At 32.5% G+C, this 21,851-nt stretch overlaps 1 protein-coding gene across 1 annotated transcript in view; it reads right to left on the bottom strand.

Annotated features, from left to right (window-relative positions):
- Positions 1–21,578, bottom strand: part of MS3_00001739 (uncharacterized protein) — a 40,936-nt gene extending 19,358 nt beyond the window's left edge. Inside the window, exons 1-3 of the mRNA XM_051209225.1 lie at positions 20,194–21,578; positions 18,549–18,660; positions 15,466–15,588 (exon numbers count right to left, since the gene is read on the bottom strand). Coding sequence (XP_051074658.1) covers positions 15,466–15,588; positions 18,549–18,660; positions 20,194–20,430 — 472 coding nt within the window. The 5' untranslated portion in view covers positions 20,431–21,578. The remainder of the gene's footprint in view (positions 1–15,465; positions 15,589–18,548; positions 18,661–20,193) is intronic.
- Between the last annotated feature and the right edge of the window lie 273 nt (positions 21,579–21,851).

Below are 21,851 nucleotides of genomic sequence, written 5' to 3'. Positions count from 1 at the left end.
GCAATCGAAAAAATTTTCAGACTAACGTGTTTATCAGTCATACTAAACAACATCTTTCTAGTAATAATGGAAAACTTTCTTTTGTATGAGACATGAAGTAGACTTGATTACTATTTTTAATATTATTGGTCACTTATTGTAAAGTGTTTCCGCCGTAAATTATGTATAGTCAGTGTATAAAAATGTATAGAAACAGTCAACCATTTGGAGTGCATTATCATAAAACGTATATTTTTGAGACTTTGAACATACACAAGTTCAAAATATTTATTCCCATCACATGACTAAAGCAAAAGGAAAGAAATCCCAAAGCTAATCTTCATAAATTTGTCCATATTTACCCTAACAAAACAGATATGAACCGTGAATGGAATTAGTCAACCCCCAGTAACCACCATCGTTAAACGTAACAACACAAATATAACGTATAAGTTAACGTACCTAAGTTTGGGCCACATTACTTCAGCGAGACTTATCCATACTGCAAACGGCGAAAAGAGGTTCGAACCTGCAACTTAGTAATTGAAATTCAAACTATTTTGATTGTCGCACTCTACTGGTGTTTAGTTCTAAGTCATAAATGCTAACGCTGATCGACAGAAACTATGATGACGAAACAGGCAGTTCACCCAGCTTGTATAATTAAAAATTAGCTCATTGCAGTTACTTTGCACAGTTGAAACCGATGAACTAAACGATATATTAAGTTTCATATGTGAAAAACAGTGTACACATAGATTAAATAAATCAAACTCCCAAATAACCTGTTAATTACTTGAAAGTTTTGTCAAAAGTTATAATTTCTTTTCAGAATTTCAGGATTTACTGGCATAAAGGACAGAAAATGATTAATAATAAACACTATACACCGTTAACGACTGTTCATAGTAATGAGTAAGTCATTTGAATGCCAACCACGTAGTCGGAGGAAGCTGAAAAAAATTATCATTTTGACTGATAAATCGCAAAAGTGAAGTACTGATGAAACAAACTGGGATGAAATCAGACAACCACAACTTTAAACATTAAAACTAAAATTGCATTTAAATACGCATTAGAAAAATAATTGCATTATATTGTGATCCAATCCAGAATAAACAAAAAATCATTATCATAATGATGTAAAATCATTATACCTGAAGCAAAACTCTGGTATCTGAATGAATTAAAATTTCTTACAAATGAAAAATACCAATTTCAGACAATTCCATCTATCACATACGCAAGTGACATTTAAAACGATAAAATGAAGCAAATACAAAACCGTGTCATAATACTATTTACCATACGCTAAACTAGTGATTGGCTTTATTAAACATTTAAACGGATATAGAACACAACAAAACTCTCCATTGATAGGTTTTAAACAGCTCTTTTCCTGTAAATTAATTCCGAATGAAAATAAGGTTGATCAAGCTAACCGCGTAATTGCGTAACTTCAAATATGTACTATAGATACTGTACAACCCATCACTACTCATAGAATGAACGAAATTCAGTACTTTAGTACAAGCTAGTGTACTTAATTGAGAGCTATACCCATTTTTTCAACGTTACTAATATTCCTTAACTGATTAATCCTGAGCAGATCGAATCTTGACAAAAAGTGCCTTGATTAAATACGAACATTTAAGACTAGTGGCAAATGATTTGGTGTTGTCTCCAATTGCGATATTTGCACCATGTGACTCTATGGTACAATTGATCCTAAACGATAATTTATTATGCTATAGGACCATTCATCATAGATCATTGAGTCGTCGTCTCTCCATTACAATTTCAGGTTAGTTAAATTGGTTTAAACAATAGTACCTTTGTGAAATGACAATTCTTCGCAGCTACATGGCATGTGTTATCTTCAAATATTCCTGAGGATCAGTGACAAACAAGGCGATTGGAGCAACAATTGTATTGTTATCCACTAGTAGTGTTCAATGCCGTTCGTACAGCATTCATAATTTCTCATTCCCACTATCTTAGGAAGTTTCAAATTCGTGGTAAACAGCCTAAAAATCCCTGACTGGACAAATGAGTTACATGAAATCTTGCAATTATTTAGGTTTTTTATAACAAAACGGGATGAGGTTAGCACACAAATCGATGAAATTGGTAATTTGAAACCGTTCACTAAATAGTCAAACAATAATCGAAACTATCAGCTGACTCAAACATGACGTTTTACAACGACTGCTTGCTATTTAACAACGCTTAAAAAACTTCTCAGGTTTCTTGACTAAACAATCTAACAATAATGGAATAACACTAAAATTATGTCTCGTTAACTTGCATAACTGAATGATCGAATCACACGCTCGAACAATACAGATTAGTAATTGTTTTAGTTTAATAACTACCACTCTTTTTATGTGTGAACCATTTAAATGATAAGCCAACTTTAGATATGCTGAATAGAAAATTTTACAAAACATGTACCACGGATATGTCGTTTGGTTTGCAGTTTTGCTTTTCTTCAATGATTCTAGTTATTTTCAGCCAGCAAAAATTAAAATTCAATTTATCAACTTTTGGATAGTTAGCTATCACTCACATTTGAAAACATCAGTATGGTGTAAAAGCAGAAAATAGATATACGTGTGTGAGTTGAAAAGAAAGTAATATTACGTAGTCCAATGTTATATTACCCACCATTTGATAAACTCTCATATATTAGACGAGCGAAGACTACTATACAGAGAAAAAACGAACCATGTATACAAAAACAATGTTCTGTTTCATTTTTTTGATTCTAAAATGTTAACATATCGTGTAAGAGGTCAGTTTGTCAAGTCGCCAAGAGATTAATAATCAGATCAAATTTACAAATTGTATGGCACCAGAACCGTAGTAACTAATATTTAGTAATTTTGAACACAAATTACGATGAATGAATCTAACTGTAAATTTATTTTGTAACTATACTACTGTACACATTGTTAATCACGTAAAGCACTTAAATAAACAATTCCTATCACTATTTAGTGAGACAACAACTTTTGCGACTGTATTCTATATAACAAAATACACAGAACAAACATCCAGGTTCGTGTTCTACGCGAATTTCAATTAGTATACAACAATGATTGATGCATTTCATAAGAGAGAACCAAAAACCTATTCCAAAAGATTAAACACAATTAAAAATGACATGAATCGATTAAATTCAATAGAACAAAGACAAATTAAACAAATTATAAAAAGTTCAATTGGATTGTGTAAACAAATTGAATGAATCTTCAATGTATTTTATCATACACACGTTAAGTTACAAATATACGCAAATAAATAAACTAAACGAGGACTAAAATGAAGTTACTAAAAAATGATACACACAGACAATTTTATTGACGAGGTTAAACAAACACAACTAGCCAGCCAAAATAGATTACATATATTTTTACTGATGACTAAAAAGTCTCTATACTGCAATGTAATTACACATTAGTGATATTGAAGTTTCGAAATAATACACTTATCAAGCACAGATTTATGTCATCAGCCTTGATGTACACTGTTTGCATAGAAGCTAGTGTTGCTATACGGTTGTTTAGGGCGAGGTAAGTGGAACAGGATTGGAACCTGTGACCAACTGGTTGATGGCTAAGTCCTTTAACCAATAAATCACCTCCATCAAACATCAATCTTAGTCATATATTGTTTTCGAGCCTAATTTCGAAAACGATTCTTATTATTTTTATTGAATTTCATTGAAAATGAATGCTTACTGAACTGCCAACACTCGTACCACACTTCATAGCTTATATAACGGCAATAACACGGCTAAAATGTTTGGAAAAATACTCAACAACAAACAAATGCCAACTAAAATGTGCGGTAACCAGAGTGATTTAAGTAAATATAATTGCACAAAACATATAGATTTAATTGAAACGAATTACAGAAATATTATCTTCCATAGAAAAACTGACATAATGAACAACCAGTAATACCATGTTCATAATACCTTTTTTTGATTGACTGAGCCTAAAATAATATTACTGGTGATGAAGAGTTCAAGATATGACATGAGGTTTCAAAAAAAGATGAAACTGCAAGAATTGAAAACAAATAAAACACAAAATTTGGAGAGAAATAAAGAAATGAAAGCATCGGTGTCATTTCAACTGACACTTAAATACGTCATCATTTAAGATTTTCATATATAGATCAAAACTAACTCTTGAACTCCACAAACTAAAATTCTATACCCGTCAACAAAACGCAGGCAGTACAGTCAAATACTCCATTGAATGATGACATGTCGTTTGATAATCGCCAGAGCTGCTGCTGTTACAACCTAAGCTGGTAGCTAATACTGCAATAATTAAGTGGTAACTGAAAAGGAATAACACGTATCTCAACCAATTTAGTTCATGAAGATTGACAAATTAATGAGTCTATTTATCCCATATACCAATTTGTGTACATTTAACTCTAATAATACCTATTCGTAGAATTATATCTTCACACCTATATTTATTAAGTTACAAGCGAAGTTGTTGTGATTTCTAACTTCTAAACAAATCTGATTATAATCTGTCTTAAATGTGACAAAAGCAACAAAAATACCCCATAAAAATGATAACTAGTAAAAAGTGCATATGTTTACGTAACATAAGACATAGTCGGAGTCAAATATGGAAAGAAGTAATAATTATTGCGATTTTTTTCAAGTTTCAAATTATTATTCTATGCATTGGTGAAAATGAAGTGATGAATTTTTTAATAAAAACATTCACAAAGTGGGTAACAAAGAAGAATATATATATATATATATATATATATATATATATATATATATATATATATATACTAACAGTTATAGATTGAAGGCATTTGTAATGATCTATTATCTAAAGGCATACGATATTAATCATTTAAAAGGCGGAATTCAAACTTAATCAATGAATTAAAGCATGAAGTTACGTTTAGAAAGCATTCAATTTTCTGGTATCCTCGAACTTAGAAAGTTTTACAAACATCATTTGCTAGACATAATTTGGCCCAAATATGGAGATGCGTGAAAACCGTAGAACGCAAATACGATGGATTCACATTTATTTTAGGTAAGTCTGAGGGATGAGAAAGCTACGAAAATGCACTACCGTAAATAATATTATTTGAGTAATAAGTAAACAACCTTCAACTGTTGTGCTTTTCGTTATGAAATATACTGAACATATTGAAATCAAGACGATTCAAATGGGACATGTGCTGATAAATAAGTAAGGAAAACAGTAATAAAATTTGAATGATATGATAGGATCAAGAGCGAAATGAGAGTGACGAAATTTCATACTTGTGTTATTCGTCTAAGGTTAAGATAGCCACTAAAAGGACAAATAAAAAACAGAGATTTGGAACTTTATCAACGACTTAAAAATATTGAAAGACATAAATTACAATTAGAAAAGGGTCAACACAAAAATCTAGGAAATGGGGTAAGCGTGAAACGATTTATTCGCACATAAAATAGGTCAATTACTAGGTAGGGTATTTTCAGCATTATTTATAAAGTATCTTGTTGCCTAGACACATTGAGTTGAACGAATTTAACCTGGTCTTAGCAGTGATTTTCATTAACCGTTTTGTCATCATATTTTATGAATTCAACCTACATGTCCCCGAAGTGAGAATCTTCTGGGAAATTTTCGGTAGATTGTCAGTTATTGGGCTAGTTATAAAGAACTTATATTATAGTAATAAGTATACATCTATCGATCAAGTTATTTATTCAACTGTCCAGTTAGGAGCAAAGTGAGACTCGAAACTAAAATCTCAGAGTAGCTTACAAAACCAAAGTAACATAGTATTAGTTTTACAAAAAAAACCATGACAGATTGGCAAACAGTGATCAAGTACTTAATGAATATTTATTCTGATCCTACATAGAGCTTTATATAATTAATAAGGGATGACTAAGTACTATGAATAAATAGCTTCCAACTGCTCTTGTTCAACGAAACTGATTTCAGTTATATAAAAGTGTACGCCCAATCGTTATCACAAACCAGAACTGGATTTCTATTGACTATACCACTACTGGTGTTATAAAAACTTTGTGGTGTGTGCTACTTATATCGACATAAGTAGTATATGACGTTAATCAGGAACAGAACGTCTGGCAGCAGAGAGACGAGAGGATCGAACAGTAAGGAATGGAAACAGAATGTAACTTGTATGAAAATGCAAGAAGAATGAAGTCTGAGTCATTTTAAGACAATTGATGGAAATTTTGCAAACTAAGCACTTACTATATGGTTATCAGATTTTATTGAGATGCTCTGTAATTTTGTGCTTAAAGACATCCGATTGTCTCCCACTCGTGTCCAGTTCGCTACACCTTCACTGGAAAAAAATAAAGCAGCCTATTTACAGTAACCCGTTTACCAAGTACTGGCTTACGATGTTGGATTTTAAGCAACGGCTCTCATGGGGGTGGGGGTAGTAGCACTGCTAAGCCGCCCTAACCATAGTAACTAAGGCAGGATTTATACCTGTGACGTAAAACTTGAGAGACATCTGTTTAACCGATGAACCACCGATCTTAAAAAATTGAATACAATTATTAGACAAGTAAATTCTGAAAACGTTTTAACCTTACTTTGATATAATCCATCATATAACTGACAGAAGTTACTTGAAATTCCTTAATTCGAGCAACAGACACTGTCACCTATGTATTCTCATTACAAAGGAGTTTTCACTAGAGTTTAAGTTTTCTATTTACAAAGTTCAAATATTGTAGATAGGTAGAAATATTAAAAACCATTTGTAAGTCGTTTAGATATTGATGGGATGAATGGAGAAATTTCTATTAGAAATGAGGATGACAAAGATACTGACTATACGATAAACTCCAGCTAGAAAATCACTTGAATATAAAATCAATGATGTAACTAAACTACATGTTAACGTTAAAGTAAGGTATAATGATCTAAACTAAAATTGATAATATTCCATTAGTCAGCATTATTTCTATAGTACTTACATCGAATGTGTATTAAAATATGTGAAAAGTTAGTTAGATGATGGAATACATGGTTAAAAGAACAAAAGGTCTTTCTAATTAATGTTCACATACAATAACAATCACACCTATATATATATATATAGGTAGATAGATAGATATAGATATAGATATATAAAGGTTGACAATATAAGATTGGTCGGATTTGTATTTTATTTATTCATAACATTTAAATTACAAAACATTTGCAGAATACGATTTTAATTATAAATTCAATTATTATAAAATCTAATTAGAAAAAAAATGACTCAGTTCCTAAAACCATTTGTTTAAGTTTATAGAGGATAATTGCGCAGTAATGAAATAATTCTATATACACTCTCTCCAATGGTATATGACAGTTAAATCATAACGCCAGAAATAAAAATAAATTCAGATGACTCATTTCTCTTGAAATACATGAAATGAGTGATAACGATCGATAATTAAGTGGGAAGCTATTTATCTACTAACGAATTTTTTAAGAATAAGATGAAGTCTATTGTAAAATTAATTTGTTAATAGATGATTGATGATTCTATGACTTGACTCGTTTAAAATCATTTACCTATCCATTAATCGCTTTTTAAGAGTTGCCAGAACCTAAATTGAAAACTCGGAAACTAGAATAAAGTAATCGTGCTTCAAACTTCTACTGATCTTACAGCTAATGTCAGTTAGAAATAAAAACTAACCTTAGAGATTAAAAAAACTGAGTTACAGCAAGCCAACTGCTAAGTATGATGCTCTGTCTGCACAAAAGATTATTATAAATCAGCAATAAATACTGAAGTACCTGGTTTCTATGTCTTGGGTGTATTTTTTAAATGACAAAATATAATTCACTCACACTCAATGAAGTTCAAAATGGGTAATTCATACAATTAAGTTAAAGGTATATGCAAACAAAAACACTTCATTAACAACTCAACAAAATCATGGAATATTTAAAGGATTGCTAAAATGATTATTAAATAATAGCAAATTAAAAATACTTGAAAATTTAGGCAAATAAATAAAAAAAGTAACAAAGATACACAAAAACAATACAATTATTTACTACGAAGAGAGAATTAAAACAGAAATCAAACTTTAACTACTATCCCAATAATTAACAAACAAAAAAAACAGTTGAAATCATGAGTCAATTGAAGTTAGACCACCATGGAAAACCTGGAAGCACTGGACGGCCGTTTTGTCCTAGTATGGGACTCCTTGGTCTGTTGTGAGATATCAGCTCACTGAAGACAACGGTGGACGGTAGCGCAATTTCGTGGATTAGTTTAAGTTAGACATTAACACTGTTGGATGTCGGTTCAGTGGTCTAGTGATTAAGCGCTCGCGCGAGAGACTGATGGGTCCTGGGTTAGAATCTCGCGAGGCGGAGTCGTGGATGCGCACTGCCCAGGAGTCTCATACTAGGACGAGACGGCCGTCCAGTGCTTCCAGGTTTTTCATTGTGGTCTAGCTTCAATTGACTTATTATTTCAACTATTGAAATTACTAAAATCTCCACAAAACCCCTTCTGAAAAAAATACTTTAAATAATAGGGAGTAGTTTTTACAGGTAGGAAAGTGATTTGCTTTCATGAGAGAACACAAGTTATTAAACATACGCATTTCATGTTCAAATGTTCATGTTAGAAGAATAATGCTACTTCCATTAAATCAATGATTTGGTGCTGAACTGAGTCCCAATTTAAGATATATTTAGAAGTACATTTAGTGGATTTTCTTCCTAACAAATAACGATCTAATTTGTTTGAAGAGTAAATTTTTAAAAATGAAAAGAAAGCCTCTTCACGATTACAGAATTATATGTCGGAAGTTTCATTGAGAGAAACAAAAATTTTAAGAAGAATATTAATTCGAAAGTTAGTATCATAATCATTTGAATCACGCAATAAACATTCTACAACACAGATAATTCTTTCGTCAAAATAAGTAGTTATTTGCAATTAGTCAAACAAGAAAACAAAACTAAATATACAAAATAATATACAGATGTGATGCAGTATTTGTGTTGTATGATAGTTATTTTCAATGTTTTGAAATATAAGAACCACGATGATTCAATAAGTGATACAATTTTCAAAGTATTTATACACAGTCAATTTAAAACTAATGCTTTTTGCAGCTTTATAATAATTTTCTTTTTAAAAGGAAACTAATATATTTTACAAATATTCAGGTCATTTGTTGCCTCAGTTATAACAACTCAATGTGTGAAAACAACACATTCGAAACTGTGTAATTGAATAGAAGTAACGAAATAAAGACGAATTAGGACAAACAACATAGACCAATACGTCATTTTTTTATTATCAACGTTAAAACAATTTTAGAACTTCTAGAAATCGAACACTCAGTTGAAATATAAGTTACATTCACCTTATCAGCCTAATCCAAGTTCGCGTACTAAGTTGAAGGGGCATGCATAGAGGTAAAGTCTAATATACTATTTGTTAAAGTCGGAATATATACAGATCGTAGTTGCTATCTTGAAGTATTGGTCAAGCTTACGTATCGTGGTGACTCAACCGAGGTATATTGTCTGGAAAACATGTTCCTATAGGTCACATCATGTCAGTTGGAGAACGGGAAGACTAAAGGCAACAGCTCGAGACCCGAGGGCGAAGTCATACTGCTGACTGTACAGAGGTGTGACAGCAGTAAGGTGTTTTACTCGAACAATCAGTATTTGCAGCGATGCTGGTTTCTCACAACAGAAGGAAGGGGTTAGAAAAGGTCGGTCTTAAAAATCTCACACCTCACCTTACCCCATAGATTTCCATCTCTAGCGGTAAGGCCTTTTGAAGTGCGGAACTAACACAGCAAAAGCTTTGTATAAAAGGCCCATGCACAACCGGTCTTAGGCAGTTTCCCTTAGGCTCTGCAGTCACGCTCCTGGGTCGATAAGATCACTACTTACTCAGATTTCCTATCAGGTTCCTCAAGAAGAAATATCCTTTCGCGATGTGGTCGACCGGGAAGTGAAAACAGCCCTCATACATCTATCAGCACCAGAGACTGACTGACGAAAGGTTTCGAAGCTGTAACTCATTAAACGAGCAACGAATTCATAAGAATGTCAGAACATTCACTGAACCAATTTTATATGGCATTTCTCACGGTACACGGTTTTGGTTTACACATTTTATATTTTATCACAAACTCTTAATTCGTTATCTAGTAGAGATACATTCACACTATTAAACCATATTTCCTGGTATTCATCAGTAAAGTATACCTACAACATCATTGATGATAGACTTGAGATTTACACCATTTAGGATATATGGAACTAAATACTAAAATAAAAAGCTGTTAAAAATTAATTACACAAGGTTCCAATCCATAAGTGGATCTAATAAAATGATCCAAATAAAAGAACCGACTCCACAAAGCAGGCAACCGTTTTTTAAAATTGAACCCATAAAGTGTAGGTTTATAAAAACTATGTCCAAAAATTATTACGTTTATCAACAAACTGCAGGAACTATAAAAACATTTGGCATTACGGACAAATGTCAGCTAAATCAAAATAATCAAATTTTCTAACAACTACGTAAACTAATAGTTGGAAAATATATCTACATAAAACGGAATCTATTTATTTACATGAATCATTATAATTGACTTGTACCAATAGGATTTTTTAATTCGAACTGACTACAATTTAAAGTAGACCAGATAATAAAAAAATCTTGGCTATATAGCTTTTCTCAGGACAACGCTGTATATTATACTAATAAAACATAGTAACTAAAGGTTGGTTTATACGTTTAGAGAGAAAATAACACAATATGTGAATAAGTTTACTCAATTAAAAAAGTTCCATAGTTTGGATATATATAGTATACCATAATAGTCCGTATGAAACACATTATGTTAGACTAGATATATTGTACTTAGGTCTGGAGCTCGTAAATTCTTAAAAACATCTAACATGCAAAATCAGTTTAAAAAATATGTTAAAAATAAGAAGGATTACCTAGCACATGCGTCACTAGTCATAAGTATTTACAACTAATTACTTTGGAGGTGAAATCTATTCATTTTCCAGAGAATATTTGAACCACAAAGGGTAAATAGAACGGCTAATATTTTTAAAACAGATTAATAATATTGGAGTGCATAAGATCGTAAAATGTACTGAACTTCAATACAAATATCCGGCTACTTGTGCAATCAGTAGAACAGATAACTTATGGTAATAAACTTCATGTACGAAAAACGGATCATTTTTGAAAACGTTAAATGTATTATTATGTAGGACTTGAAACTACCAAAATATATATGTACTTGATAAGAGCAACAAAAAATATAACAAAATCTGTTCAGTTTCTCACTCGTTCATAAAGAGTAAGAAGATATATTCTGTCCACAATCACTATCACAAAACACTTGATTAATTATCTATATTAAGAGTTACAATCTATTGGTTAGTTGATTAATATTCAAATCAGCGATAAAGACAACAAGTATGCTATACCGCATAAGCAATGAACTTTAAATTAATTATGAACAAGTTAACGATTTAATTGGAGTTAGTCCCATAAAATATTATTTTTACACTTTGTTAATGACATAATATTCTTTGATTAGATAGTTGATAAATGACATTCATTAGTCCAAAACAGTAATTAAATACAATTTGAAGTGTGTAGGTCTTAGGGTAGCCGTGATGTTACTCGGCTGTGGAAAGCATAGTAGATGATGTAGGTTCCGAATTTTACACTTGATGTTTTCGAGCCACCAGTTTAATCATATTATTTCAGAGAACCGAAAAATAATAGTCAACCATATTATAAAATCATTCATTTCAAAATGCACAGTAAATGCTAGGTATTTCTTCAACTCTTAAACAAACAAACGTTATCGGTCATACGCAAACTCTTGAGATGGAAAATAAAACAGAAGGAAGAAAATCAAGATGCTACGAAACGCAAGAAGACATATATCACTATGCATTTTAATAATGCGGTACACAACCAAGAATTAAACAATCATATGAGAGAGTTTTAAAATATTAACCAACTTACCTTTAAAAGTGTCTAAATTTCAGTATAGTAACAAATTAAATAAAGCATATACACAGCACCAAACATTTGAAAAGTATCTATAATTTAGTACAAATCATATAATCTAGAAAGAAATTGTTCAATATGGAACTGAAAAAAAGGAGTAAACAGGCCACATTTATTTCGACATAATTCAAAACACTGAATCACAAGATATTGGTACTTCAAACGACTAATATGTTACTTTAAGGATTAAATGTATGATGAAATCGTAACAAATCATAATTTTGAGCTCATTAACTAAAAGACAGTACAAAGTAGACCAGTAAAGGATTGTAGTATATCATCAATTAATGAGTATCAAGCGTAAGGTCGAAGAATACTAATTAATTATACTTGGAATATGAGAGAAGTGGTATACGTATAGAGTAAACAAAAACACCGATTATACCTAAGTTATGTTGATACATATCACCATCGCTTTGTCAAGTATTTTTAACGTTGTCTTAGACATATTCCTATCAAGCCCTTTTTAAAAATTTCATTTCTAAATGTAGTTTTATTAATACAGATTGTGTTGAAATAAAAGTCTAAGGAAATCTAACTGTAGGGTAAAAGTGGTATAATATGTGTATATTCTATTGGACTATATTTAAACTTATAACAGTTTATTACGTCAAGTAAACAAATCTGGAAATAAGATCCTAAATAAGACATGAACCAGGTAGAAAGCTAACAGGATGTACATTACTGAGAATGCAATACAGATGGATTCATATCCATCAACGGGATCGATATTCAGTTATAACAACACCTAATGTCTTCAAATATTCATGTTCGTTACCTCGATGATGGTCAATAAACTTGCCAAATAGTTAAAACAAGCGACCACTTACTTTAAGTGGTCTCATCTTTTATATTATCTCTAGAGAATTCTGTAGGTATATTCTCATCATACTATAAGCCAAGGAAGACAGTGAATGGACATCTGTCTAAAACTATGCATGGGATGCATTTCTATACAACTGAAAACTGCTTCACCTCACTACTTTTTACATCAATACCGAACCGAAATTTTTTTCAGACAATTCCAATCAAACTGAAATTTATTAACAGTGGAAAGGTAAATTAATAGGGTTATCATATTACACATTAATATATATAGTTATATAAAAGAAAGTCCATGCACCATCTAATTCATACATTGAAATATAAACGGAGGTATAAGTCAAATGTTTAGATAGGCGTGAATGAATGAATAGCGATTAAAGGCTATTATGATTAACATTTAGCTGGTAACTTTTTGGTAAGTACAACATGCGAGAAATCAATGAGAAAGAAATATATCAATTTTCCAACTAGTTTATGATATACCTATATCTTATTCAAAGTTTAGTATGGAGAAAAAATTGATGACGTGGGACAGATTTAGTTATAACCATAAAAACTACTTGAAATTGACAAACCTCTGTGTCAGTATCCAGGCAACTAATTCACTATTAATTTTTAGGAAGTTTCGAAGTAATTTTTATCTCAAGGTGACTTCGAAAAAGAACTGTTTAAACACTGGGAAGCATGAAGTATTTGTTATGCACTCATACTCTTTAAGACTTCTGGTGAACTATTGTCCTGACTTTATGTACAACCTCAATTAACGGTATGATACAACATAAACCTATAATGTGATTTGTTGCAGTGTTTAATGAGTTTCAATTATCCGTAATTTTAAAAACGCCTTCAGGTTTACACGTTGTTACTGACTGACTTACATTGATTGAACACTAAGCAGTGAACGACGCCATACTTGTCTAGTCCTTAATGTTCACTGAACTATATAGATCAAGTTGTAATCTGAATACAAATCGTTCGGACTGTAGTTTCATGTGAGTTGATGATTGGCGAAAATCACCAGGATGCCCTGAACTTAGGCTTCATGTTAGTTAATACATATCAGCAAGATGTATCTGCACTCTTAAGAAAGCTGATGAGCTCCTCGGTAATCAATGTTTAACTAAGGGTTAGTGTCCAGTTTCGCCTACTTTGGTCAATTTAGTCTCATAACATAATTAAATACATACACTCATGTATACAAATACAGTTCATAGTATTGACGAGAACTAAACCTGGTTTCGAATCCACACTATTTACACGCAAAGGTATTGTAACAATATGCAAAGTATGGTCTTACTAAGGTTCATGTAAATGAAAAGATGGATAACTGTGTATACTATGTACATATTTCATAGCCTGGTATTTTTCCTAAAACCAAATTACTCATATACAATTAAACAAATACATGAGTAAACAAGATCAAATTACAGTCAGTGTGTAAACAATAACTTTTTTTTAAAAAGTAATATAAACTAAATAACGGTTTTTACGTTGACAACTCAAATCCTGTTTTTGATATACACCAGTTGGTTAATCGATAAAGTGAAGCCCTCACTTCCATACAAAATTACAAGTTGAGCATAGTTTAGACAACTACAAATTGGCAAGTAAAACTTTCATAAACAATAGATCTGATGATTGTCTTCATTAAGAATGCTGGTAGTTCAACAACATGACTCACAAGTTTCCAATTAACATAAGTATACATAGACCTAATAGGCCGAACAATAAGTCCATGAATAAATCAGCAAAATATACATTTTTAATGATCACATATTATCAGTAGATATCCAAGAATAGATTATGATCAAATTACTTTGGTTTGATTTATATAGATCATAGTTAAACAGCTAGATGATAAATTGTAATTTAACTAAATGTAATATACGTTTACATACTTTATTTTTTAAAGGATCACCCATTATCAATATGTAAGCCACTCAACAATTTTTTTAGACTTTAAAATAAAGGTGAATCGCTACAAACTGTGAACTATTGTCATTTTCTCGGTATTTCTAGTATAAGTTACGAAACGGACACCACAGTAATAAGAAAGGAACTTACTATACTAAACGATATTAACAAATATTAAAGACTCCTCAGCAGTGCTGAGGAGTCCCACAATGGGACGAAACGGCCGTCCAGTGCTTCCAGGTTTTCCATGGTGGTCTAGCTTCAACTGACTCATGATCTTAACAATTGAAATTACTATAATATCCACAAAATCCATCAAATATTAAAGATTTTAAAATTAATATAGTGAACATTTGTTTACAAAATATTTAAGTGACAACTCTAAAGCGACTGAAATATTACGCAAGAAAAGATTATGGCAAACATAAAAAATAACACACCTATATATGATTCTACGTCTTAATAGTTTACTATCACTCAACAGTCAACAAAGTGCACAAGTAAACTTGATAAAGCTGGTTCTCATTCAAAGATCCAAGAAGGCATTATTCAATGAGACTTGATATTAGTTAATTTTAACAGGCAAATTAGTATACACGAACAATCTCAATATGATAAACAATTACTTACCAGGGACTAAGGACTCTTGTTCCAGTTTGTCTAAAGGTATAATGTCCAAATCTACACGACGAAGACGTAGATAACGATTTCCATGCATCAGCTTTAGAACCTTTTTAAGAAAACCAACATAGTCTGAAAAACAAGTGACAACAAGATGTCAAGAACAATGATGAAAGTCAACAAACTATTAAGAAAAGTGAAGATAGAAAAACTTGAGTGATTTGCAAAAACAAACGCTAGAAACATGAAGTACAACTGAAGTAGCATATTACTAGAATTGTGAATACACATTTGCAACTTTCTTGTTTATCACATGAGGTTATACGGATAGTAAAAGTTTTCTCCGATTTTGTCAAAACGTGTTTCATTTCCAGCCTTTACTGCGGTATTGAACTAATGGAATTATCTCTTAGTCAATCCTATGACTTTGAAGTCGACCCATCATTACATATTGTACTTGCTATATACTCAGTTGAAACTAACGACACACCAAAATTGTTCAGAAAAGCATTACTTGGGAATACACTAGATAGGTTATATCGCCTGAGAAATATCTTCACGTCTCAAACAATGAGAAGTAAAACTGTAGATCACACTTTCCATATGGTGCTAAAGAACCGTCTGACTGTTCGAATATTTTAAATTCTGTTATGAAGGCTCTAATTACTGTTCTGAAATAATGATGGAATTTCACATAAAAGCAAAAACAAGAGACTAGACTAAGTGAAGTAGTTTAAAAATCTCACTCAAGCTTTACCGACCAAGTTGCACGGACGATGAATAGCAACCAACCTGACGAAGAAAGCAACTTAAAGGATCATCACCATAAAAACGTTAAACACAGCAACAAAACTGATTGCATCTTATTTCTATGCTACTTTTTGGAGGAAGGTTGCAATGAACACTCGAATTTGGGTATTTAGGAGCCTGTGTGAAATTAGGCGATAATATGTTCGATTAAATATATCTATAAATATAAAAACCCGGAACTTATATTATTTTGGGTGACTATTTGTGACGATGATACTTTAACATGGATGAAGATGATCGGATGTACAAAGCTTTGTACCAACGTTCCCACATTCCGATCATAAAATCTACCTTCCCTAAGTGGAAAATACGTGACGGTCGTTAACAAAATTATTCCATAAACGATGAGAGCAATACTGACACCTCGCAGAGTACTAGGAAACAGAAGATAGCAGTATTCGGTTTACAGACTTAGGTGCTGAAACTTTGCTCACGCTTTGTCTTAGTAGATTTCGTTTGTTGACCTTGACTCGTAGAATGCAGTGAACGTAGCTATGGTACTATAACCGATCCGAAGCCATGTCACCCGTCTCCAAGCACTGATCGGTGTTATCATGCAGACTCGATTCATATAATCTGCTTCTACAACGCAACTCAGTTCAGAAATTTAAGGCAAAAAGAACCATGTAACTCAAAGCTTTTAGACGCTTACAAATAAGACTCAAAATCGAAATCAAAGCCAATACTTCTGTAATTTACCTGTTTTCTTCATAAAGAAGAGATGCACTTAGGTTTTATTCGTATTCAGACTACTCACCTCAATAGTTTTATCTTTATTACGACTGGTGATATGTGATTTACTTTCTTTAACTCATACAAAACATTTTCACTTTATTCAGTACGACAAACTAATTTCTGTTTCATTTTAGGGAGCTTTATATATAAAGGAATAAAGCCTGGTGGCCGGGGCGTTCTAACGAGTTGAAAGCAATAGCTACCAAAACCTCTTTCGACTCAACCAAACAACTAGCATCAGGAAGCTTGCTGTAAGTGGAACAATCTGTGAAGATAACGAGACATCAACCCATGATATCCGACGATATCTTGGACGATGGACAGAGTTCTTTGAGGAACAGTGCTGATGGACTTTAGCCCAGGCGACACTAACCCGACTGTCTTGACCTTCATGGTCTGTGACGACTGACTCGCCTAATGAAGTGGGAAACTGACTAGGTTGTTTAAAAAGTTTGAGAATGAGACTTTTCTAACATCTTAGAACGAAGAGACAATCACCCATATCTTTAAAAAAAGTTTAAGTCATCTACAAGTGAATAAATGTATTTCCGATTGAGTCCAAACTATCGGCTTCCGTCATACTTTGAAGATTTTTTAAACCCATAAAAGACTGGCTCGCAAGGACCAGGCTGGCTTTCGTTCCGCTTGTGAATGTTTTGATAATATCTTAATTCTTTACTAAATATTAGAGCACCTCTATACATATTGTAGCCCAATAGTCGTGTTTCTCAACATCAGAGTCGATTCCGACTCGTTGGACAGGACTGTATTCTGGTATTATCTGTAAAAGGTCTGGTATACAACACGACGGTCAAAACAGTTCCGACTCATTCTTAGAAAACCTGGCCTCTTCGACTCGAGGATATTAAGCTACTCTCTGCACTGTCATCGTTGTCTACAAAAAACTGCTGACATTCAGTGACAAAACCGAGTTAGTAAAGCAGAGGTTTGGCGATGCATGATTGGGTGGAGTGGTGATAGTTCACTTGATGTCATCGCCTTCAAATAATAGCCACAGTGGATTAGACAAATGCTAAGAACTTTATAACAGAGGCTCCCACATAATCTTTTATTTGCCGAATCTGGGACTGGTTTGAAAAAGCGGAGGTTGTCAGTTTAAGACACTTCACTGAGTCTTGAAAGGAAACTGTAGGACTGGCATGTGTCACTCAATCATGACTTAATAGCTGGCGTCTGAGAGATAGTCCAACTCAATAGCCTGAGAAGTTATTAGATATAGCTTAGAAAAGAATCCAGTCCTGCTGTTATTTTCATTTACTTTCTTCATCATAAGGACTCATACTGGTTGTATTTTTTTAATTGAAGTATTTCCATCATTATTAACTACTTTTGTTCATTTATTTTTACTCAATCACTTCTTGGTTATATCCACACTTTCATTTTTCTCTCCCCAATTTCATTCACTTATTTGTGTGAATATTTATTTTGGTGTCCATATGCACCGATATTTATGCATTCAAATAAATGAACAAATAGACATCTGATCTTTTCATTTTGTACAAATAGCAAAAATTATTTTAACTCACCCCTGGGAAATGCATCAGGATCAATAAGTTCCCTAAAAAAGTCGTATGACTCATCCAAACGATCAAATTGTTGAGCACTTTTGCTGAACCAGAATTTTAAACAACGGTTTTCCTAAAAGCAGTCAGCAGATTATATATATATATATATATATATATATATATCACTCAAAAAATGGCATTTTACGCTTAATGATAATCTGAATAAAATTAAGACAACAGTGATTCATGACTGGTCTATTAGTATTCAGTTACGAATAGAGGAAAATAGAAATGAAATCAGTAAAAAAGACTTGAAATTAATAGCATACGCATCTACTTGTCACTGATATTGTTTTCATCTTTTTGTTTAGCCATAGTGGTTTAAAGTGTGACAACCTCAGCCAATAAACGTTAGTTCGTTCTTAAGTTATTCATAATTGACTGGGTGATTTAGATAATGCACAAAAATATGTACCCTTTGGATTTGTAAAAATAACATGTTTTAATCAGTGAATGAGTTCGCTAAAACATAGCTAGTTGATAAAAAACAATTACTTCCTGTTTTCGATCGTAATGAACAAGAAACTAATAATGTAAACAAATAATGCTCTAAGTGCAAAATGAAGGCTCCATTTACGTGAACTCATTTATGTAAGCGTTCAGTGAAAAAACTTACATCTAAAGAGATAGGAATGCAACTAATACAAGAATGCTTAGCCATCGCTTATTCCGTCATTTTAAATTGGAATGTATGTCGACTCCATAAATACAAAACCATCTCTATGAATTATTTAGTCACATTACGAAGTGTTGGATGTATAATCTTAATAGTCCTTTGATATCTCTATCCATTCTTAAACATGTTTCGTTAGTTGTATAATACTTGAAGTTATACAATCGGCATGAACGCCCTTTTAATAATGGTTGTATTTAACTTGATACAGAAATGCTACAATGCAACTAGAGACTGAGTGATTGACGTTTTTAGAATAGACAAAATACAACCATACAGTTTTAAAATGAGAATACGGCCTTATGACTAAGTAAATAAAAAGTCAGTACACACAATTTAGTAACAAATTTCATTTCTTGGACTAGGATTCATATTTCGTGTACAGTTAATAATCTAGTCACAGACCAAGCTACATTTATGTGACGATAAATATCCGAAAAGGAAGTTGACTACTGAGGAACTACAATCACGATGATACTAAATAGTGTTGAATCCATTATTTTCACTACTCTTTAGTAGCTATCTGATGATGTTAAGTTATGCCGTAAAAAGGTATATAGTTAGGGAACTGAGATTCTACAAACTTACGGAAACAGGTGAAGCCGGAACCTATATTAGTTATGAGAGCGGTTTTTGGGCCAAAATCAAGCAAGTAAACACTTTATATGGTCTCAGTATTTAGACTAGGAAATTCTTGACATTAACGATGAATATTACAAATATATTATTATTTATAACAATTATCAAGTCAAACCTTGGTAATGATACATATAAACGCTGGAAGGTTGAAGCCACTAAACGAAATAGCGTACATGTCCGCGAAAAAGCTTGTGAATCGCATGTCATGTATGTGACAACATACTAGTTATTCCTCTAAATCTTAATGACTAAGACAGTAACAATAAGTTAGAAAGCATAACCTGGAATACTTACCGCATGAGTTTCAGAAGTTCTATTGTTGAACATAATGCACGTAAATTGCAACTGCATTTCTGGTACATCCATAGGTTCCATTTTTAACTTGCATTCTTTATTTATTATAATACCAGAATGTTGTCCACCAGCGATGTGATGAACCATACTTTCATCCAAGTTGTGTGTACGTTCGAAGCGAATAATTTTCATGTTCCCCAAAGTGAATGGGGTCATCACAACATAAGATTGAATCATATCGCCGCAGACACGTTAGCCTGATTTTACGACTGGAAAATATAAAAACTGATACTAAACCTAAATAAACGTTGAAGCTTGTTTACACTGGCAAAAAGTAGTTGCACAAACGATCCCAAGGTTAGAATCAAAAGTGGGACCATATATTTCTATGTTTGTCACAAGCGAATACGGAACGTCTGAAGATACTCAGTGAATCCTGTCAGACAGATAATACACAAACATCCTGATATTCCTCCTTGAAATTGTATCAACTCGTTCAGGACTACAGAAGATTCATAACATCTTGTCAACTCTCTGGAATAAAACACTCATAAAAATACATCTGTCAAGCAGGATGGTAGATAAGAAAACGGAAGTCTTGATGTTTTATAAGCTAGGCTCAGCGAAACAACATGAATGATAACTAAGGGATAGGCAACCTACATATTCGTAAGATATTGAATAAGATACTTGAGAAAAGCCACTAAATCATTAAAAAAGATTAAGACATTTTAGTGAGGACAATAAAAACTATACATGTCTTAAAAAATTCCATTCGCTGAAACATCATTCTTTCGCGCTATTCTACATAGCCTACGTCATAAGTGTGAAGTGTACTTAGTAATACCAACGGGCAAAGTAATCATATTAAACAAGCAAGATGCATCTAGGCACAGCAAAAATATTTGAGTGACTGAACAATCTTACGCTGAGCATTGTCTTTAACTCACTAGGGTATGTTTGACATGCCTGAAAATCGATAACTGCAACTAGTTATCCCGTTCCTAGCTAAACTAGTAGCAATGGTGTTACTAGATGGTATTTAGTCATTTATCGATCAGGCCATCATAGAAAGTCGAAGCTTTGTGAGCCAAGCTGCTTATCGTTGGACTACCTATTACAACAAAGTAAAATATCCTGAATGATACAATCTCAGATAGCATAAAACATATAAAGTGATTTGTATAAATTGTGGGACATCCACCTTACGTATGTAACTGTAACATTATCTACGTAATAATAATAGGTTAAGCCTACAAACACTAATCACAGCCCGTTCTCGAATAATCTGTTACGACACAAAACCTTCGTTTAACACCGCACAAAACTAACTCAAAAACACGAGTTCGTGCCAAAGTGTTAAAAAGTCACTTGGCCTTGAGCAGATATAGACAAAGAGACTCATCATAACAATTCAATGTCTCTCTCAAAAGTGTTTTCGGAGTCCACATCTAAGAGGAAAAAATCCCCATCCGCCTTAAGTTTGGAGATAATGATTCTGTTTTAAATAGACCTTGAAACAACGAACCTTGTTTTTTCAGAACAGTCTGAACAGATTCAGATTTGTGTAGTAAGGACAGAAGACCTACGGCCTATGTTATTCCTTTTCTAGTATGCTTCTGTGAGTGTCCAGTCTTCTCTTGAAAGAGTCGATTGAA

Source organism: Schistosoma haematobium, chromosome 1, assembly GCF_000699445.3.
Source record: "Schistosoma haematobium chromosome 1, whole genome shotgun sequence".
NCBI lineage: Eukaryota > Metazoa > Platyhelminthes > Trematoda > Strigeidida > Schistosomatidae > Schistosoma > Schistosoma haematobium.
This window is presented reverse-complemented; position numbering and strand designations above follow the sequence as displayed.